This window comes from Salvelinus alpinus, chromosome 4 (genome assembly GCF_045679555.1).
Source record: "Salvelinus alpinus chromosome 4, SLU_Salpinus.1, whole genome shotgun sequence".
Lineage (NCBI taxonomy): Eukaryota > Metazoa > Chordata > Actinopteri > Salmoniformes > Salmonidae > Salvelinus > Salvelinus alpinus.
This window is the reverse complement of record NC_092089.1, coordinates 68,809,525-68,825,233: the sequence shown is the minus strand read 5'-3', so window position 1 is coordinate 68,825,233 and position 15,709 is coordinate 68,809,525. Positions and strand designations below refer to the sequence as shown.

Genomic DNA, 15,709 nt, shown 5'->3' with positions numbered 1-15,709 from the left:
GTCCTTCTGGAAGGATCTCCCATCTCCACAGAAGAACTATAGATCTCTGTCAGAGTGACCATCAGGTTCTTGGTCACCTCCCTGACCAAGGCCCTTCTCTCCCGATTGCTAATTTTGAACGGTCGGCCAGCTCTAGGAAGAGTCTCGGTGGTTCCAAACTTCTTCCATTTAAGAATGATGGAAATAGCACTGTGCTCTTGGGGACCTTCAATTCAGCAGATATTTTTTGGTACTCTTCCCCAGATCTGTGCCTCGACACAATCCTGTCTCAGAGCGCTACGGACAATTCCTTCGACCTCATGGCTTGGTTTTTGCTGTGACATGCACTGTGGGGTCAACTGTGGGACCTTTTATAGACAGTTGTGTGCCTTTCCAAATCATGTCCAATCAAGTTTATTTTAAATGTTCTCCCCAATTTCATGGTATCCAATTGGTAGTTACAGTCTTGTCTCATTGCTGCTACTCCTGCACGGATTCAGAACCATTGGGGCGTCCCTACCCTAAACACTACCCTTAACCATAACCTACCTCAACCTACATAGTATACATAGTACTTCAATCAATCACCTAACTAAACCAATTTGTACATATTACCTTAAAAAAAACTACCTCCTAACCCAGTACACTGACTCAGTACCGGTACTCATTATATAGCCTCATTATTATTGTATTGTGTTTTTTATTGTTACAATTAAATTTGTATCTATTTGCAAATTTTCTTACGTTTTAACTGCATTGTTGGGAAAGGGCTCGTAAGTAAGCATTTTACGGTAAAGTCTACACTTGTTGTATACGCCGCATGTGACAAATAACATTTCATTTCAATTTTATTTGACCCATACCTAACCTTAACCATTTGAATTTCAACTTCAATGTGTCAGCTGTGGACATCTAAAGGGCTCGCGGATAACAAGAGCCGTTCCCTTCGACGTCACTTCACGAGTGGCTCGCGCGACGCCAAGATCACAGCTGTCAATCACTTATCAGCATCAGCATCCGTATGGAGCGCTAGCTGGCGAGCTTAGTTACATTGTGTGTATTTAAAGTGTTACACTTTCCTTCACTTGAAACATGGATATTTTTGTTTCAAATGTGAAATGTGAGTTTATAGCAACTTTTTCTGACATAAAATGTTAACTGCTAACGTATATCTTAACGTTAGCTAGCTAGCTAGCCAGCTGACTAACCTTCCAGTGTGCTTTAGTTTACGCTTCAGAAAATGTAGCAAAGTTTAAATATATTGCTAAATTACCGGTATATTGGTTACATACCTCATTTGAAATTCGCAAAAGTTTCCTTGAAATGTATTGGCATTATATGAGACGTCGATGGTGTGTGGCGACCACTGGTGCTACGAACGCAATGCCAACCTGTCACTCAACAGGCACCTGTATGTATTTTTTTTCATGGTGGTTTTTGAGATTAAATATAGTTATGTTTTATTAAAGGTCTCACAGAGCGCCTGCTGCAGAAACAACTGGCTAATACAGATGAGGTTATTGAGAAGCTCTTTTGTGAAGACTTCCCAAGAGTAACACCACTGGATCCTCAGGTTGGCAGCCAAACGTAGAGCAGTATTTTTCTTCTCGAATGAAACCATTGAAAGGTGCATGTGTTTTAGTCAATACATAATTTAGTCTATATAAAAATAGCTAATTGCCATTTCAAATTAACATATTCTCTAGCTTGAAGAAAGTGCCATTCAGCTGTGGAATTGGGCAGTCACCAAACGTGTGGGAACAGCCATAAATGAGCACCAGAAAGCAAAAGGTAGCCTAATACTTTTTGCTGTGAAATACCTGATTTATGCCATTGTCATCATTACTGACTTTCTCCTGTGATGCATTCCTCCCGGCCTGGCTGTGGTGTCAGTGCGTCATGTTGCATGCAGGCTGCTGTACTCCTGTGAGCCTGAGAATCCAGCAGAGGGCGCTGTGCGCAAACAGATCCTGGTCAGTGAAATGGCTCATGAAATAAACCACTGCACTGTAAGGCCTACCTCTGTGTTACTGTAATTAATTGATTAAGAAAATTAACATTTTCTTTACAGATGGCCAGCAAGACAGGAAGAACCTGGCTAGACTGTAAAAAGCCCCAGCTAGCTGATAACTTCCTGAGCCTTGCTGTCAAAGTAAGCTTCAATATGTTAAACTATGCCCTATGACTCTGTACAGTATATAAGACAGTTGATAAACTTTTAGAACTTCTGTCATAACACTGAATTCAAATGTTCATAATATTATTTGTCCAGAGCTTGGAGACACTGTACAGCCGACTAACATCCCGAGGCCATGGAGGGGCAGACATCAACACATCGAAAGGAGATGTGGAGAAGGACCTGCTTCGAGTTCTGTCTTACCAAGCTGAGTCGGTGAGCTAGAGATGGATTCACCATCTAACACATACAACAATGTTAGGCTAATTTGTACTTGTGAAATTTGGCAACTGAAAGTGACATTTTCACACATCTGCAGAATGAAGAAGAAAATAGTTTTTTGTTCACTTATAGCTTTACCTCACTGATGTACTGGTAGCTTATGATAGTTTTTATTCCGATGCAGGCACTTGCTCAGGAGAATCACCAAGAGGCTGTGGCCTGCATGCAGCGCTGTAAAGACATGCTACTGCGGCTCCCCAAAGAGGTAGGATACAAAAAGGAAACTAAACTCTCATATTACTTTGATAAAGCACTAGTGTTTTTAACTCTCCCGATCTTGGGCAGGTATATTCAGCTACTTTCCCCCCCAAAGACAGGCTATCTCTCTCTCATGTGCTATAACTTCGGAGTGGATTCCTACAATATGAAAAAGTATGAGGAGAGTTCATTCTGGTTGAGGTAAATAGCATTGATTTAGCTTGACAAAAGATACTATATTACTGACATAAAGGAAGCATTACAGAAGCTCAACATCTGAAATATGTTACTTATTTTAATTACGGTGTATGATACAGTGCAGTATATGAATATCTACACTGTTGTCTTTTCCAGCCAGAGTTATGACATAGGGAAGATGAATATAAAATACTCCCCTGGCGCTGAAGTGCAAGTAAGGGAGTAGTGCAGTTTATACATACCATAGTCTCTTCAGTTTTTTCACTAGTACTTCCTGGTTATTAGAAATGCCAAAGGCTCCAATGTTTTGATTTCTTTTTAATTACAGTAGAGTAAATTGCTGAACGTTCTTATTTAGGCCAAGGTCCTGAGGCTCCTTGCCACTGTCTATCTAAAGTGGGACTGTCAGCAGTTTCAGGAGAAGGCACTCAATGCTGTGAATTTAGCCAATAAGGTAACCCCCCCCCCCCCCCATCACTCTTGTTGATACTTTCTAATATTAAGCAAGATTATTTGGTTTTCAATTAAAACTCAGCAATTTGACAGGAAAGTGTGCATCCCTCTGGGCTCTACCTGAAGATCAGAATTCTACTGAAATGTGGGGCTCAGGATGACCACATAAGAGCTGGTGAGTAGGACATTACCCTGTTTCTCTCTCTTTCTGCTTTTTTGAATGGCTTGAGTGGGAGTTTTAAGGACTCCCAAGTCCTCCGTTTACAGTACTGTATAATGCATTACCATTTCATCTTGCTGTCTCCATTCAGGAGTGACAGAGCTGCTGGAGTCAGAGGTTCCTCTGGAAGTGTGTCTAAGCACAGTGAAACTACTCATGGCTGAAGACAGGTAGACACACTGATCATCTTAACAAATTGCAAATCAGATATCCACTTGTGCCATTGTATTCATTCCAGATGTTTTTAGATAAAGTAATAATGTAAATATTTTAAAATGTAAATATTTTCATGTTTCCATTGAAATACAACATTGTATTGATATATTGCATTGATATGCGCCATGTGTTCTGTTGATATGTGTTCCCAGAGAGACATTGGCCTTTGACTACCTGAAGAGGGTGTGCCAGCACTTTGAGTCGTCCCCTGAACTGGGCAGTGCCCTGGTCCTGCACATTGAGCTGCTGCTGCAGAGAGGCAAGGAGCTTCTCGGGAAACAGAAAATAGAGGACATCATCACAGGTACTACAGTGGTGGTGGTGGTGGTGGTGGACATCATCACAGGTACTACAGTGGTGGTGGTGGACATCATCACAGGTACTATGGTGGTGGTGGTGGACATCATCACAGGTACTACGGTGGTGGTGGTGGTGGACATCATCACAGGTACTATGGTGGTGGTGGTGGACATCATCACAGGTACTACGGTGGTGGTTGTGGTGGTGGACATCATCACAGGTACTACAGTGGTGGTGGTGGACATCATCACAGGTACTATGGTGTTGGTGGTGGTGGTGGACATCATCACAGGTACTACAGGTACTATGGTGGTGGTGGTGGACATCATCACAGGTACTACGGTGGTGGTGGGGGTGGACATCATCACAGGTACTACGGTGGTGGTGGTGGTGGACATCATCACAGGTACTACGGTGGTGGTGGACATCATCACAGGTACTACGGTGGTGGTGGTGGACATCATCACAGGTACTACGGTGGTGGTGGTGGACATCATCACAGGTACTACGGTGGTGGTGGTGGACATCATCACAGGTACTACGGTGGTGGTGGTGGACATCATCACAGGTACTACGGTGGTGGTGATGATGGTGGTGGTGTTGATGCAGTAAAATGAAAATGCAGTTGTAAGATTGCTGATATTTCCTCTTTCAGGCCACTACACTGGTAAACAGCTGTCTCCTCAGACTCTCACCTGTTTACATCTCCTGCTGTGGGACAAAGCCTCCAAGAACTTTGAGGTACAGTAGAACTTTTATTTTTAAAATTTTATTTAACCTATATTTAACCAGGTAGGCCAGTTGAGAACAAGTTCACATTTACAACTGCGACCTGGCCAAGATAAAGCAAAGCAGTGCGACACAAACAACAACACAGAGTTAGACATGGAATAAACAAAAGTACAGTCAATAACACAATAGGGGAAAAAATCGATATACAGTGTGTGCAAATGAGGTAAGATAAGGGAGGTAAGGCAATAAATAGGCCATAGTGGTGAAGTAATTACAATTTAGCAATTAAACACGGGAGTGATAGATGTGCAGAAGATGAATGTGCAAGTAAAGATACTGGGGTGCAAAGGAGCAATAAATAAATAAATAACAATATGTGGATGAGGTAGTTGGATGGGCTATTTACAGATGGGCTATGCACAGATGCAGTGATCTGTGAGCTGCTCTGACAGCTGATGCTTAAAGTTACTGAGGGAGATATGAGTCTCCAGCTTCAGTGATTTTGGCAATTCGTTCCAGTCATTGGCAGTAGAGAACTGGAAGGAAAGGCGGCCAAAAAGGAATAGGCTTTGGGGGTGACCAGTGAAATATACTGTACCTGCTGGAGCACGTGCTACGGGTGGGTGCTGCTATGGTGACCAGTGAGCTGAAATAAGGCGTCGCTTTACCTGGCAAAGACTTATAGATGACGTGGAGCCAGTGGGTTTGGCGACGAATATGAAGCGAAGGCCAGCCAACGAGAGCATACAGGTCGCAGTGGTGGGTAGTATATGGGGCTTTGGTGACAAAACGGATGGCACTCTGATAGACTGCATCCAATTTGCTGAGTAGAGTGTTGGAGGCTATTTTATAAATGACATCGCCGAAGTCAAGGATTGGTAGGATAGTCAGTTTTACGAGGGTATGTTTGGCAGCATGAGTGAAGGATGCTTTGTTACGAAATAGGAAGCCTAATCAAGATTTGATTTTGGATGGGAGATGCTTAATGTGAGTCTGAAAGGAGAGTTTACAGTCTAACCAGACACCTAGGTATTTGTAATTGTCCACAAATTCTAAGTCAGAACCGTCCAGAGTAGTGATGCTGGACGGGCGGGCAGGTGCGGGCAGCGATCGGTTGAAGAGCATGCATTTAGTTTTACTTGCATTTAAGAGCAGTTGGAGGCCAAGGAAGGAGAGTTGTTTGGCATTGAAGCTCGTCTGGAGGTTAGTTAACACAGTGTCCAAAGAAGGGCCAGAAGTATACAGAATGGTGTCGTCTGCGTAGAGGTGGATCAGAGAATCACCAGCAGCAAGAGCGACATCATTGATGTATACAGAGAAAAGAGTCGGCCCGAGAATTGAACCCTGTGGTAACCCCATAGAGACTGCCAGAGGTCCGGACAACAGGCCCTCCGATTTGACACACTGAACTCTGTCTGAGAAGAAGTTGGTGAACCAGGCGAGGCAGTCGTTTGAGAAACCAAGGCTGTTGAGTCTGCCGATAAGAATGTGGTGATTGAGAGAGTCGAAAGCCTTGGCCAGGTTGATGAATACGGCTGCACAGTATTGTCTTTTATCGATGGCGGTTATGATATCGTTTAGGACCTTGAGCGTGGCTGAGGTGCACCCATGACCAGTTCGGAAACCAGATTGCATAGCGGAGAAGGTACGGTGGGATTCGAAATGGTCGGTGATCTGTTTGTTAACTTGGCTTTCGAAGACCTTAGAAAGGCAGGGTAGAATAGATATAGGTCTGTAACAGTTTGGGTCTAGAGTGTCTGCTGAAAATAAGTACATTGCTCTGTCATAGTGAAGTCTGTATGTGTTGGGATGTGAGTCATTTTCCTGTTCCAGACTAAGAACTTCTCAGAGGCTCTGCAGTGGTATAACTACTCCTTGAGTTTCTACAAGGCTGGCCAGATGGAGCCCAACCTGGCCAAGCTTCAGAGGAACAGAGCCTCCTGCTTACTGCAACTGCAGCAGCTGGACAAGGTGACTCAATAGTGTGACAACAGACTTCACACAGCATGTTGTAATTATTACTGTATAGTAATCTTTGTGTGTACTTTGTGCATTCCTGTGTGTGTGTGTGTGTGTGTGTGTGTGTGTGTGCGTGTGCGTGTGTGTGTGTGTGTGTGTCAGGCCAAAGAAGCAATAAAGGAGGCAGAGAGATGTGATCCAAACAGCATCTTCACTCAGTTCAGTGTTTACAAGATTGCTGTCCTGGAGAACAATGTGGAGAAAGGTAACAGCATATTACATGAGTGTGGTGAGTTTTTGGATGGACTACATGTATTCAGGCCTTCTGTGCCTCTCAGTCTGAAGCCCTGTTTCTGTCAGCTGCAGAGGCAGTGAAGGCCATCGGGGCTCTGGCCCAAGGTCCTGTGACCAGTGAGGACAGACTGCTAGTTGCTGAGAATGCTGCCTCCAACCTCCTCAGTCTTGCTGCTCAGATCGCTCTGGAGGTGGGTCCCCATTACTGACCTACCTCTAGGATGGATGGTCATACTGTTGCTGATTATGGGGATGATAATGAGGATGATGACAATTCGAGAGCTTGGGACTAAAAGGTTCTGCATTTTTGACAACATGTAGTTATTGACATAGCCTTGTACTTTTCAGTGTTCTCTAGCTATATAGTAAATACACCCATTCATGTTTTAAAGAATAAAATATCAAAGTTGCTGACATCATTCAAACCATTGAGGGTTTGGAACTTTAAAGCCAATTACCTCAGAATCATCTTTTTGCAGATAGTCCCAAGCTCTTGAATTGTTGAAGGAGAAAAGACCCATCATCCTCATTGTCGTCCTTTGTTTCCTTTCCTTCCAGAATGAGCAACAAGACACAGCCATGAAGGCTCTGGAGAGTTTGTGTGAACACTCAAAAGATGAAGCTCAGGTTCTCACTGCTCTCAGGTCAGTTACTAACGTACACAAACAACATCAGTGAACTCTTGTCCAGCGAGATCAGGAACACTATGTGAATGGTCCATCTGTAAGACATACAGTGGCTTGCGAAAGTATTCACCCCCTTGGCATTTTTCCTATTTTGTTCCCTTACAACCTGGAATTAAAATGTATTTTTTAGGAGGTTTGCATCATTTGATTTACACAACATGCCTACCACTTTGAAGATGCAAAAAAATGTTTTTGTGAAACATACAAGAAATAAGGCAAAAAAACAGAACTTGAACGTGCTTACTATTCATCCCCCCAAAGTCAATACTTTATAGAGCCACCTTTTGTCTCTTGGGGTTTGTCTCTATAAGCTTGGCACATCTAGCCACTGGAATATTTGCCCATTCATCAAGGAAAACTGCTGCAGCTCCTTCAAATTGGATGGGTTTCGCTGGTATACAGCAATCTTTAATTGGATTGAGGTCTGGGCTTTGACTAGGCAAGACATTTAAATGTTTCCCCTTAAACCGCTCAAGTGTTGCTTTAGCAGTATGCTTAGGGTCATTGTCCTGCTGGAAGGTGAACCTCCGTCCCAGTCTCAAATCTTTGGAAGACTGAAACAAGTTTCCCTCAAGCATTTCCCTGTATTTAGCGCCATCCATCATTCCTTCAATTCTGACCAGTTTCCCAGTCCCTGCTGATGAAAAACATCCCCACAGCATGATGCTGCCACCACTGTGCTTCACTGTGGGGATGGTGTTCTCGGGGTGACGAGAGGTGATTGGGTTTGCGCCAGACATAGCGTTTTCCTTGATGGCCAAAAACTCAATTTTAGTCTCATCTGACCAGAGTACCTTCTTCCATATGTTTGGGGAGTCTCCCACATTCCTTTTGGCATACACCAAATGTGTTTGCTTATTTTTTTCTTTAAGCAAAGGCTTTTTTCTAGCCACTCTTCCGTAAAGACCAGCTCTGTGGAATGTATGGCAAAAGTGGTCCTATGGACAGATACTCTAATCTCCGCTGTGGAGCTTTGCAGCTCCTTCAGGGTTATCTTTGGTCTCTTTGTTGCCTCTCTGATTAATGCCCTCCTTGCTGGGCCGTGAGTTTTGGTGGGAGGCCTTGTCTTAGCAGGTATGTTGTGGTGCCATATTCTTTCCATTTTTTAATAATGTATTTAATTGTGCTCCGTGGGATGTTCAAAGTTTCTGATATTTTTTTTATAACCCAACCCTGATTTGTACTCCACAACTTTGTCCCTGATCTGTTTGGAGAGCTCCTTTCAGAACAGGTGTGTATATATACTGAGATCATGTGACAACTCATGAGACACTTAGATTGCACACAGGTGTACTTTATTTAACTAATTATGTGACTTCTGAAGGTAATTGGTTGCACCAGATCTTATTTAGGGGCTTCATAGCAAAGGGGGGGAATACATATGCACGCACCACTTTTCCGTATTTTTTTTATATATTTTTTTTTTAAGCAAGTTATGTTTTTCATTTCACTTCACCAATTTGGACTGTTTTGTGTATGTCCATTACATTAAATCCAAATAAAAATCAATTTAAATTACAGGTTGTAATGCAACAAAATAGTAAAAACGCCAAGGAGAATGAATACTTTTGCAAGATGACCTTATCATAAACATGACATAACATACAATGACAGTTGATTATGACAATTTGTGTCGCATCACCAGCTTCCACCATAAATGTTAGAATGCATGACGCAGTGAAACATGGTGCTGTTTAAGCTTTCAGTGAGGTTTAACTGTGTCTCCATGATCTACTGACCTATATCTTTTAATTTCTCCTGTGAAATGTGTGCCTCTCAGTACAGTGTTAGTAGGTGGAAGGAACTAGGTCCCGAGTTCATGGTCTTTGTCTATTACAGGTGTTTGGTTCGACTAGTGCTTTCAACAATAGAAAAGGCCAGTGGGGAGATACGGTGAGTTTGATGAGATATCGTGAAACATGATCATCATACAATAGTGTTTAAATGCTCCATTTCATTTTAGTAATTTAGCCAACGCTCTTATCCAGAGCGACTTACAGGAGCAATTAGGGTTAAGTGTCTTGCTCAAGGGCACATCAATATACTTTTTTCACCTATCCGGCTTGGGGATTCGAACCAGCGACCTTTTAGTTACTGGCCCAACGCTCTTAACCATTAGAATACCTGCTGCCCATTTCTACAGCGTTTCAGTTGTGGTTGATTTACTGTTTCTGCTTGTTAACATTTCCTCTATATATAGACATGCAAATCTGGATGTTCTGCTGTCATATCTAAAAATGGGTGAGTACAATGTACAACAATCACACTTACAGCAACATCTTTCTCCCCGCAATATATGAGTACTCTGAGGTAATGCATTAGCAGTGTTTCCCCTATGCGCACCGGCGCTGCTAAATCATCCCCCGTCTCCCCCCAAAAAATGTCATTGAGATCGAGATCAAATTAAACTGTCCTCGATTTACAGATGAGTTCCAAAGGAAGAGAACGTAATTTAATTTTCATACATTTTGGGAGTAGAATGTCCTTTAAAAAAGTCACCAGAAGTGACCTTCTTGCAGTCGTTCAACATGCCCCCGGACCCCCCCCCAGGAAGAGGCCCCCACTACCTCTGCCACCTCTGCTTAAAAAAATCCTCAGCTTTAGTGTCGATTCTATTTTTCTCTGCTGTGCGCTGCTGCTTGGTTTTCACCCAGCCAGTGTTTGTTGTTTACTGTCACCACCACAGCACTGCAGAAAGTGTCACAGCTCAGCCCAGGGCCTAGCATGGCTGTAGAGCAGCGCACAGAGGACGCCAACTGGTTCAGGAAGATTGGTACTTACATACTATCTGGAGATATACTGTTATTTATCTCGCTCTTACAATTATCTGGATCATCTTGCTATTTTACGAATTACAGTAGCACTGTGTAAGCAGCATAGTGCACTGTGCATATTGTCTAATTTTATTTCTGTGTGCCCACATGTGTCTTAGCTTGGAACTCTGCGCTGCAGTGTGAGAGCAGCCCTGACAGGATGAGGGATTTCTTTCTGTTCTCTTACCAGGCAAGTCCTCTTATTAGCATCACCGGGAGAATTGATCTGTATCTGTGCAGGTGTAGATCAATACAACCCACAGTGAATTAGTGTTGCCAAAGATAAAGAAACGTGGAGCCCTGCAGCTTCCACATAAAACAACTTGGTCAGTCGTTATACCCTTACACCCCTAAAACACACAGACACAGACCGTCATGCAGGCACCCTTGGTTTAATGCGTTCTCTCTGTGTTAGAGGTCGACCGATTATGATTTTTCAACGCCGATACCGATACCGATTTTGGAGGACCAATAAAAGCCGATAACGATTAATCAGCCGATTTTTAAAATGTATTTGTAATAATGACAATTAAAACAATACTGAATGAACACTTATTTTAACTTAATATAATACATCTATAAAATCAATTTAGCCTCAAATAAATAATGAAACTTGTTCAATTTGGTTTAAATAATGCAAAAACAAAGTGTTGGAGAAGAAAGAAAAAGTGCAATATGTGCCATGTAAGAAAGCTAACGTTTAAGTTCCTTGCTCAGAACATGAGAACATATGAAAGCTGGTGGTTCCTTTTAACATGAGTCTTCAATATTCCCAGGTAAGAAGTTTTAGGTTGTAGTTATTATAGGAATTATAGGACTATTTCTCTCTACCATTTGTATTTCATATACCTTTGACTATTGGATGTTCTTATAGGCACTTTAGTATTGCCAGTGTAACAGTATAGCTTCCGTCCCTCTCCTCGCCCCTACCTGGGCTCGAACCAGGAACACATCGACAACAGCCACCCTCGAAGCATCATTACCCATCGCTCCACAAAAGCCGAGGCCCTTGCAGAGCAAGGGGAACAACTACTCCAAGTCTCAGAGCGAGTGACGTCACCGATTGAAACGCTATTAGCGCGCACCCCGCTAACTAGCTAGCCATTTCACATCGGTTACACCAGCCTAATCTCGGGAGTTGATAGGCTTGAAGTCATAAACAGCTCAATGCTTGAAGCATTGCGAAGAGCTGCTGGTAAAATGCACGAAAGTGCTGTTTGAATGAATGCGTACGAGCCTGCTGCTGCCTACCATCACTCAGTCAGACTGCTCTATCAAATATCAAATCATAGACTTAATTATAACATAATAACACACAGAAATACGAGCCTTTGGCCATTAATATGGTCGAATCCGGAAACTATCATTTCGAAAACGTTTATTCTTTCAGTGAAATACGGAACCGTTCCGTATTTTATCTAACGGGTGGCATCCATAAGTCTAAATATTCCTGTTACATTGCACAACCTTCAATGTTATGTCATAATTACGTAAAATTCTGGCAAATTAGTTCACAACGAGCCAGGTGGCCCAAACTGTTGCATATACCCTGACTCTGCGTGCAAGAAAAGTGACACAATTTCACCTGGTTAATATTGCCTGCTAACCTGGATTTATTTTAGCTAAATATTCAGGTTTAAAAAATATATACTTCTGTGTATTGATTTTAAGAAAGGCATTGATGTTTATGGTTAGGTACAGTCGTGCAACGATTGTGCTTTTTTCGCAAATGCGCTTTTGTTAAATAATCCCCCGTTTGGCGAAGTTGGCTGTCTTTGTTAGGAAGACATGGTCTTCACACAGTTCGCAACGAGCCAGGCGGCCCAAACTGCTGCATATACCCTGACTCTGTTGCAAGAGAAGTGACACAATTTCCCTAGTTAAAATAAATTAATGTTAGCAGGCAATATTAACTAAATATGCAGGTTTAAAAAATATATACTTGTGTATTGATTTTAAGAAAGGCATTGATGTTTATGGTTAGGTACACGTTGGAGCAACGACAGTCCTTTTTCGCGAATGCGCACCGCTTCGATTATATGCAATGCAGGACACGCTAGATAAACTAGTAATATCATCAACCATGTGTAGTTAACTAGTGATTATGATTGATTGATTGTTTTTTATAAGATAAGTTTAATGCTAGCTAGCAACTTACCTTGGCTTCTTACTGCATTCGCGTAACAGGCAGGCTCCTCGTGGAGTGCAATGTAAGGCAGGTGGTTAGAGCGTTGCACTTGTTAACCGTAAGGTTGCAAGATTGAATCCCCGAGCTGACAAGGTAAAAATCTGTCGTTCTGCCCCTGAACAAGGCAGTTAACCCACCGTTCCTAGGCCGTCACTGAAAATAAGAATGTGTTCTTAACTGGCTTGCCTAGTTAAATAAAGGTGTAAAAATAAATTAAAAAACGGCCAAATTGGTGTCCAAAAATACCGATTTCCGATTGTTATGAAAACTTGAAATAGGCCCTAATTAATTGGCCATTCCGATTAATCGATCGACCTCTACTCTGTGTTGTGGTCCTTCATCTTTATGGTTCTCTTAATATATATATGTGTGTGTGTGTGTGTGGTAACCCTAGCTGTCCCAGTTCTGCCCCCCGGACCGGGCCGTGTTGATGGGCCAGAAGACGTGCCTGCTGATGGCTGCTGCTGCCTCTCTGGAGCTCTGCAGGAAGTCTCCACACTCTGACCAGGTGTGTACCACTCTCTCTCTCTCTCTCTCTTTTTCTCTGCTTGTCTTTCATATTTTGCTCTTTCTCCAAATTTACCAAGACCAGCGGAGAGGAGAGGTGACTAACCGTGTTATCAGTGCTGGCGTAGGTAGTTATTCTTAATCTTGCCGTTATGAGTAGCGGCCACTAGGTGGCGATGATGAATACTGAATGACTGAATGTTACTGTCTTCATGTTTAGACGGAGCAGCTGACACAAGCCCTGGAGCACATTCAGATCTGCTGGGAGGTCTGGAAGACTCTTAAAGCATCAGGTGGACCTAATTATCCCTCCTCTTCCATTCCATACTGTGCTCTGCTCAATTCTGCCATGATGTTGGATTACGTTTTGTGAGGAGAATAATCTGACATCATCTGACACTCACGCCCAGGGGACAACTCCAAGGACCCAACCAACATTTTGCTGCTGCTGTATGAGTTTGAGGCTCGTGCCAAGCTCAACGACCCCAAGGTGGAGACAGTGCTGGAGTCAGTGCTGGAGCTGGATAATGTTGAGATCAAGGTGTTGGAGACCATGGCAGGTGAAGAGTAAACACCGTAGTGTAGTTGACCCTCTCCTTACAGGACTTGTCCTCCTCATCCAGTGTTTTTTGCTCGGCCACACAGTTTTCTATTGAGTATTGTGATGAGTGTGTTTCTTCTGTCCTTAGCCTTGGCCATGGAGCCTCCTGCCCACTTCCCTCTGCTGTGTAAGAAGGCCTTGAGGATCGCTCTGTCTCTGCACAGGAAACAACCACAAGCAGACCTGGCCCGCTGCAGGTGTGTGCCCATCTCATTGCTCATCCCATCACAAAATAACAAAAAACAAAAAAAGCCTCACAATTTACCATTGGTCCACTGAACGGGTCTTTCAGAGACTGGTATATGATCCAGTCAGATATTTGCTGTGACAGAACTCCAATGTGTCCGTGCGTAGGTTGCTGTGTGTGATGTCTAACTCCCTCTCTATCTCAATGCTCCCTCTCAGCCAGTGTGTCCACAGCCTGATCCAGCTGTCGCTACCCAGTGGCGTGTCGGATGTGGAGGCCCGTGTGCTGGAGGAGGTATGGGGCTACTATGAAGAGGCCCTGTCCATCATCACAGCCGCAGTGAGTCGGCAGCAATCTCGGCAGCAATCTTAACCCCCCTCGTCCCTCCGCCGCTGCACTGAAAGCATCTCCTGTTAGTTTTTATCAATGGGCTTTCAGCAGCACTTCAATTAGCAGATGCTTCCATTCACCATCCCTTTCCTGCCAATGTGAATGGTAATGTGCTGTACAAGCCATCGCTCTGCTGTTAAAGTGGTGAAAAGACGCATCAGAGTATTGAAGTATTACCAAGCTTTATGTGCACAGGCACATTGTCATATGCAGAGTTGCAAATTGAAGCACTGCCGTGCAGATTTTCCATTACACAACCTTGTAATCGATACATTAAAACAATGGATGGACAAGTGCCTTAAATTAATATACATCAAAGTCTCATACATTTTAATCTTCCTCACAAGTGAGCGTGGTCCTGTATAAGATCCCGTATTTTCTGACACTCCGTGTCATTCCCAGACTGACTATAGACACTGAAAGCCACATTCATAGGCATACCTGGACTCTGAGGTCAGGTGAGTTATCACGGGTGCTCCTAGCCAGGTGGACGGCAGCAGCTTGAATGTGTTCGTTGTCTCCTCTGTGCCTCCCCTCCAGCCTGAGGACTTCCCTGAGATGGAGATCCTGTGGCTGCTGACCCGAGCCTGGAACACAGGCATCCTGCTGTACAGCCTGGCCCAGTACCCCGAGGCTGAGAGGTGGTGTGGCCTGGGCATGAGCTTCCTCCGCCACCTGGGCTCCCTGCAGGAGAGCTACCAGACACAGGTACTACTGACTGACTGTGGGGAGGGAGGGAGCCGCAATGGAGCGTGACAGGGCTGAGTCATCCAGAGTCAAATGACAGCCTTGTCTTAAATTAGAAAAGTTTGACTATACCTGTTACTGGAAAGAAATATAGACCTAGCCATTTGTTTCTTAATTAGATTGCTAATATCCTGTATTGTTTGTCTGTACACAGATGTCAGGTCTGTACAGTGAGGTCCTAGACAGACTAGACAAAGCCAAGAAGAACCTTATCATGGAGGAGTGATCTTGCTGGTTGAGCTCTGCGGAGCACTTTTAATGTCAGGTGCCTGATATCATCCATGTGGTAGCTGGGATGGTGGTTTACTGTATGAAGTCTCACTGGTTCCTGTATGACTGGTCTTCAGTTTAGTCAGCTCCTCCAGGATGTCAGTTGCATCCTGCCCTCCCCTAATATTTCCCTATGGAGAGTTTAGATAACCATTTCTAGCTTTTGTAGTTCATGTTTTGGTACTTCTCTACATTAATATAAATAATTTTATCCCTCCCTGATATTACATTCATATGAATTTTACATTGTCTTATTTAAACAACTACCAATACCAGTGGACTTGATTTGGTGAGAATAAAACACATCGAAATC

General features: G+C 43.4%; 1 protein-coding gene across 1 annotated transcript; it reads left to right on the top strand.

Annotated features, from left to right (window-relative positions):
* The first annotated feature begins 1,447 nt into the window (after positions 1 to 1,447).
* On the top strand, positions 1,448 to 15,666 carry tex11 (testis expressed 11). Its single transcript, XM_071398662.1, has 28 exons — positions 1,448 to 1,552; positions 1,686 to 1,770; positions 1,873 to 1,952; positions 2,051 to 2,131; positions 2,252 to 2,371; positions 2,562 to 2,642; positions 2,751 to 2,836; positions 2,990 to 3,047; positions 3,192 to 3,287; positions 3,380 to 3,461; positions 3,598 to 3,676; positions 3,875 to 4,026; positions 4,678 to 4,763; positions 6,588 to 6,725; positions 6,876 to 6,978; positions 7,074 to 7,198; positions 7,566 to 7,651; positions 9,533 to 9,586; positions 9,894 to 9,934; positions 10,380 to 10,466; positions 10,626 to 10,696; positions 13,089 to 13,202; positions 13,422 to 13,494; positions 13,612 to 13,761; positions 13,891 to 13,999; positions 14,208 to 14,328; positions 14,920 to 15,087; positions 15,281 to 15,666. The coding sequence occupies exons 4-28, from the start codon at positions 2,051 to 2,053 to the stop codon at positions 15,350 to 15,352; spliced, it is 2,433 nt and encodes an 810-aa protein (XP_071254763.1). The 5' UTR covers positions 1,448 to 1,552; positions 1,686 to 1,770; positions 1,873 to 1,952; the 3' UTR covers positions 15,353 to 15,666.
* The last annotated feature ends 43 nt before the right edge of the window (positions 15,667 to 15,709 follow it).

What these genes read in the sequence shown, in the direction of transcription:
- tex11 (XM_071398662.1), top strand. Translation starts at nt 2,051, where the DNA reads ATGGCCAGCAAGACAGGAAGAACCTGGCTAGACTGTAAAAAGCCCCAG. An exon ending in CAACTGGTTCAGGAAGATTG is followed by an intron (nt 10,467 to 10,625) that starts GTACTTACATAC and finishes CATGTGTCTTAG; the next exon opens with CTTGGAACTCTGCGCTGCAG. An exon ending in TCTTTCTGTTCTCTTACCAG is followed by an intron (nt 10,697 to 13,088) that starts GCAAGTCCTCTT and finishes TGGTAACCCTAG; the next exon opens with CTGTCCCAGTTCTGCCCCCC.